This window comes from Ambystoma mexicanum, chromosome 6q, assembly GCF_040938575.1.
Source record: "Ambystoma mexicanum isolate Mex_15411 chromosome 6q, UKY_AmexF1_1, whole genome shotgun sequence".
Taxonomy (NCBI): domain Eukaryota; kingdom Metazoa; phylum Chordata; class Amphibia; order Caudata; family Ambystomatidae; genus Ambystoma; species Ambystoma mexicanum.
Genome location: NC_090937.1, coordinates 481,429,167 through 481,435,166, shown reverse-complemented (window position 1 = coordinate 481,435,166; position 6,000 = coordinate 481,429,167). Strand labels below are relative to the sequence as shown.

Genomic DNA, 6,000 nt, shown 5'->3' with positions numbered 1-6,000 from the left:
CACTTTGGTACTGCCTGGCAAGTGCCTACACAAACACCCAAACTGATGGCAATACCAACGCTTGTTTTTCCTTGGACCTGATTTCAGGAAGTTGACACCTCAGAGCAAGAGAAAGAGGACTGGAACACCTTTGTTGTGAGCACATTTAAGGGGTTACAAACTGCCCATCTACTCCATAAAGGGTAGTTTTCTGGCAAAATCTGTGGTTCAGGAATTTCTGCATTCGAGTGCACCCTGGGATTGTTTGGTGGTCCTGACTGCCTGTAAGTGCAATTAAAACTTAATTTAGATTACTCTGAATGACGAGTGCTGCTTCTATCACGCTATTGAAGGCCTGCACTTCTGTTGTGGCACTCCACACTTCCTTGATGATGCCATCTTTGTCCACCAGGTCTCCTAATTGTAAACTGCTGTACCTATGAACATGTTTCTGTTTAATTTTGTTAATGTTTCCTTATGCCAAGATGTTTGTAATACATTCTTATTTGAATTGTTTGACCTTCTGTAAGTGGCAATGGAGACGGGTAACCGCATTCTAGACCAGATTGAGTGTATTAGAAGACCCATTTTGTCTTATCTTATTTTCACATCGACACTATCCTCACCGGCTCCAGCAAATGAACCCACATACATGTGCATTTGCATCTCAATTTAGGGGACCACTGTCCATCTAGCCTCTTAAAGCATCATTTAAGAGTTACATTAGGCATGCATTCTCTGTATAATAACTCTCCTGGAAGAGGAAAAGCATTAAGACACTTCTTTCAGGAACAGCACACCATCAGCCCCCTGGGGAGCTCATATCTGCCTGAAGAAGCATTCTGAGGGATCTTCTCTTTTGAGTGAGAACCTGCCAATGTTAGGTGACCTAGATTTCAAAATCCATCTCGAGTGCTAGCTTTTCTGTTGAACTGGTCTTATTTAAAAGAATCACTCAATATTTCATGGAACACAAATTTTAATACAGTAGTACATTTAGGCATGTGATGACTCACTTCACATTCCCATTCATTCTGCGTTTTGATCATGGAATTTCAACATTGAGGAATTACTATCCTACCATGGCATCATAATGGACCCTGCAATGACATGATTTAAACACTTTTTCTTTTACATGTTCCATATTTTACTCCCATTCTATGGTATTTTTTTTTTAATATCCATGGATAATGCCCTTTAAAGGCACAGTGTATGCTACATGCTTCATTAAAGCCACAAATCAGACACATCACAATTAGAAAGAGTACAGGCTTCCAAAAATGGTCTAATCACTGTGACCAAATCCTACTCAAAGTGGGCCAACTCCTCAGCATGAGGGAACCAATAATATTCCATCAGTCTATTTCACACTTTACATGTGTGGCTTCTCTTTGTGAGCTCTAGAACATTGACACACTTTTACCAGCCGATGAAGTATTGATGGATGAAGGCAGCTGCAGACTTGGAGCTTAAAAAGAAATACCAACACATTTCATGGGAGTGTGTTACCATTTTACACTCTACTAAGATATCTCTACGTTGTGTATGTGCTTTTCTTCATCTTTGGAATGTATAAAATCAGTGAGTAAGAGATATTTACAGCAACATTTTTGCGGCATTCAAATTTACATTTGGTCATGCAGGATGACACTCGTTCCCAATCTTCCTGTCACTGGCACCTGAGCAATTGTTACACCAAACAAAATCCATAGTGTCAGTCATCATATTATATTAAGACAACAGGTTTAAAAAAATCAAAAAAAATTGTAATCTTTCTTTATTCTAATGGCATTGTCAATATTTTATTGTTTCATCATATTTCATTTGGTTTAAGAATATTCATCTACAGAAGTGTATGGGGAACTGATGAAACTTGACGATGTTGAAGCTGGTTTGGAATTGTCGCGTAAGCAGCCATTGATGCTAGACTCAGCCGCAGCATTTCTCTTCTTGTGGCTCGCTTTTGGGTTCTCTGCGTCGTTGGCGTCAAACACCACTGTCATGCTGGACTCCATCCTAGAAACGGTGTACAAGCTGCTCTGTCTGGTGGGGTGAAACCTAGTAGATTTCAGCTCCAGCTCGTCGTAGCTTGAAACCTCGATGAAGGGGCACCAACGGAAAGCCCTTTTGAAACCAGCTCGGAATCTAAAAACAAAGAGAACCAATACAATCAGGCTTTCGTTCTGACAAGGAACAGGCATATGTACTAGATCAAGCAAGAGATTTTTGGTACTTGAATTTTTGAGATATATTGAATCATTGCAAATTGGACATTACATTGCATTACACACTATTTTATACATTGTAGCACAATAATGTTGTGTGAGGCATGCCAAATGTCACTTTCTCCTGAACGGCCCTGTAGGATTAGAGCTTTCCCTGGAAAAGCAATGTGCTTTCATTTGCTCTTTCAGTAAATGATCATCTTGTGTATGGACGAAACTGAAGCGACATCAGAACCCTTAATTGCAGTGGTTTATTATATCCCCTTGTGATAAAAATATTTGGTGTTCAGTCACGTTATGTTTAAAATGTCAGGTCTGGAGAGTTGCATTGCGCTCTACTTTGCTTTACCTACTCATAGCAGCGTTATTCACAAACCTATATATATATATATATGCATATATATATATATATATATATGTGTAAAAATATATGAAAAAGAGCACCTGGTGGTGTCCTGATATGCCCAGGAGGGTAAATAATAATAATATGAAAAAATCAGGATGTGAGATCAAAAGAACAGTGATGTTTTGGATACATTTATTGAATCTCAAAACAATTTCAACAATCAACTGATGATCTGTGACACAGCTGCTTGACCCTCCATTTATGTTTATGTATATTGTTGTGTGTATTTCTTTTTTTACACCCATGGACCTATAATAGCCCTGGGTAGCACTTACTCGTATTTAGATTGATTTGCCTAGTTGTTGTATCAGAGAATGTGCCTCAATACAGAAACTCTACCTCAATAATCAAGAGGTTGGTACCCATATGTACCCCCCATTGCTAAAATACAATACCTGTCCGTTTTACTGTCTTGCTTGTCAAAAATGCAAATATTTAGCAGTTTGCCAAAGAAATTGTTTTGAGATTCAATAAATGTATCCAAAACATCACTGTTCTTTTGATCTCACATCCTGATTTTTTCATATTATTATTATATGTATATGTATATGTAAACAAGTCAACATGTGTTTGTGTGTGGCGGGATGTGCGGCAAAGGCTTGTTCCTCATACAATTCCACACCATTTCACCAATCAACAGCACATTTTGCTTGGTTGCATGTAGGGACCCTCTGGACATTACTGGCTAGATGACATTTGGAGATCCCACCCCTTTCCCTGGATTTCAGCAAAAGTCAAAATGTGTTTGTGGGTTTGTGGCAAAGCTCTGTTCCTTATTCAAGTCCACACTATTTCACCAATCTGCAGCAAATTGTGCATAGTTACCTGTGAGGACCTTCTGGACATTACTGGCTAAACGATATTTGGACACCCCACCCCGTTCCCTGGATTTCAGCACAAGTCAAAATATGTTTATGGGTTTGTGGCTTGGCGAAACGTATACAACTCCAGACTGTTTCCCCAATCTGCACCACATTTTTCATAGTTACCTGTTAGGACCCTCCGGACATTACTAGCTACATGACATTTGGACAACCCACCCCTTTCCCTGGATTTTAGCACCTTCACACATGAGATGGTTGCCTGAAATTGGCAAAACATCAATGTGGTCGTAGTAGGACGGGTCCCACATGAGGAACAAAACTCGAGCACCAGGCCACAGGATGCACAGTTTCCAAAATATTCACACCACAATGCACCACAACAAACTGCAGCACGCCAGGATGAGGCGACAGATGGGGAGAGAGCACAGAATGCCCCAGTATGCAGCAGCACACCAATTCACGCCTCCCCCAACATCAGCACTGGCATATGACAACCAGCAACATGCGCCCATTCTCAGTGCAGTTTACTTCAGGGTGCAAAGCATATTAGCAATAAGCGAATCGGAACAGTGGCCTATAGGATCAGAGTTATCATGGCTGTCTGCAGAACCTGTTTGGAGAATGAGTACTTCTGCTAGTGTCATATCATTTATAAAAACAGCTACATTTCTCAAAAAACTTGAAATAGTAAATAGCAAATAGTAGTTCAAAAAACAGATTACAAGGCATTCCTGTGGGTGAGTCCAGAATATCAGGACTCCCCCTTCACACTGCAAGACTCCCAGAGACTGCAACACCACCCATTATGACCCACATCGACCCGCTGGCAGCATCTGCTTAAAGTAGGAGCAGTATGAGGATAGCACAGGGACAACGTGCCGGTCTTCGAATCCACGGTCCGTGCTTAGAAAGCGAATTCAGGTATGATATTAGGCGTGTTATGAAAAAACAAATCTACTTTTTTATTTTCAAAAAGTGTAATTGCTGAAGGTGCACTGTTGCAGGCAGATCTACTGTCTGTTATCACCCCTGGGACATCAGCAGTACGTGTAGCTTTCTGATCATAAGTAGCAGAAACCTGTGAGCCTGGGATCACAGGCACCTCGCGGCATGTCAAAGATGGCCGCCACCTCCAGCCCACATTAGGAGGGCACCTCTGAGTACTTTCTCCCGCCACCCACATTGTGATTAGGATGCGCAGCACTCTTTAGGCCTATCAGGGTTGCCGGCAGGCTTTAGCAGGCGCCCTCACCAAAGACCCACAACTAAGGCCCCTGTCTGAGCATCTTCAGGATGAGGAGGGCTAGGGAGGCACCCACAATTTTCCCCCATGCAATCTATGAAGCAGCCTCCTTATATACTGCCTGCTCCCCAAGGAACCTGGGCCCCTGCACCTGTACACTATCTACAGATCTACCAGTGAGCAATGGCTCACTGCCTCATCAACTAACAACTCTGAACCAAAACTGTCCCTATCTCACACTGCCTTCCTTGCCTCACCTGCTCTACTTCTTCTTTCACTGCATTTTGTGTCCCTTTTTTGACATTCGAATCTAGGTGTGTGTTTTTAACATCTTTGTACCCTCTGTGCAAAATGTTGCACTGCTTTTTGTGTGCCTTTTTTAAATTCAAATCTGTGTGTGTTTTTTAACATCTCGCCCCATTTTGCATTGCATTTTGTGTCCCTTTTTTGAAATTCAAATCTAGGTGTGTGTTTTTAACATCTCTGCACCCCATTTTGCATTGCATTTTGAACCCTTTTTTCAAATTCGGAACCAGGTGTGTTTTTTTAAACATCTCTGTCCCCCCAATTTGCATTGCATTTTGTGCCCGCGGAGTCCTTTTTGTAACTACTAGGCTGCCTGGTGAGTTTCGGCTAGTACTGTACTGTGCAGCTACTTCTCCTTCCTTCAATTATCCTCTGCCACACTGATGTCAAACACCATCTCCCCTATCTTACCTAACTGCTACACTATCAATGACCCTCCCTCGCTCACAAAGTCTGGAAGAAGAAAGCACAAAAGAGACATCCTGACCACTAACCCTGACCTACCTATCACCGACACCTATGTCAGTGCAACTTCCAGACCGGTCTTCACTGATATCTCTTCTCTGTCCCCTCCCCAGATCTCTGGACTTCTCATCTCTACTCTCTCCCCTTTCACATCCTCTCCCATTAATTTTGGCACCAAGTGGGAAGTCCTGTTGGCAGGCTTTGCATCATCCAGTTGTATCATTAATGTCTAGCACACTGGCACTATCTTGGTTCAGGGTTCTTAACCCAACCTCCTTCTCTTTGACCGGTGCCTGCCATCCCTCATTAACTTCCTTCCCACATCACCTACTCCCTTTTCGACTCTCACTGCGGCCCCCCTCCGACTGATGTGTCACGCCCCTGTACCGTTCCTCGAAAAACCTTGAAAGGTGAGACCTCCTTCATCTAGCCACATTTAATGCTCGCTCAGCCATCAAACACGCTGCCAACATCTGCCTCCTTCTTGAAGACATTGACCTCGACATCCTCGCTCTTACTGAGATGTGGTTTAATGCCAGCTCAGTCACTGAT

General features: G+C 42.4%; 1 protein-coding gene across 1 annotated transcript in view; it reads right to left on the bottom strand.

Moving 5' to 3' along the window:
* Nucleotides 1-940: 940 nt before the first annotated feature.
* The window catches only part of TACR3 (tachykinin receptor 3), a 1,544,685-nt gene continuing 1,539,625 nt past the window's right edge, over nt 941-6,000 (bottom strand). Inside the window, exon 5 of the mRNA XM_069630967.1 lies at nt 941-2,124. Coding sequence (XP_069487068.1) covers nt 1,809-2,124 — 316 coding nt within the window. The 3' untranslated portion in view covers nt 941-1,808. The remainder of the gene's footprint in view (nt 2,125-6,000) is intronic.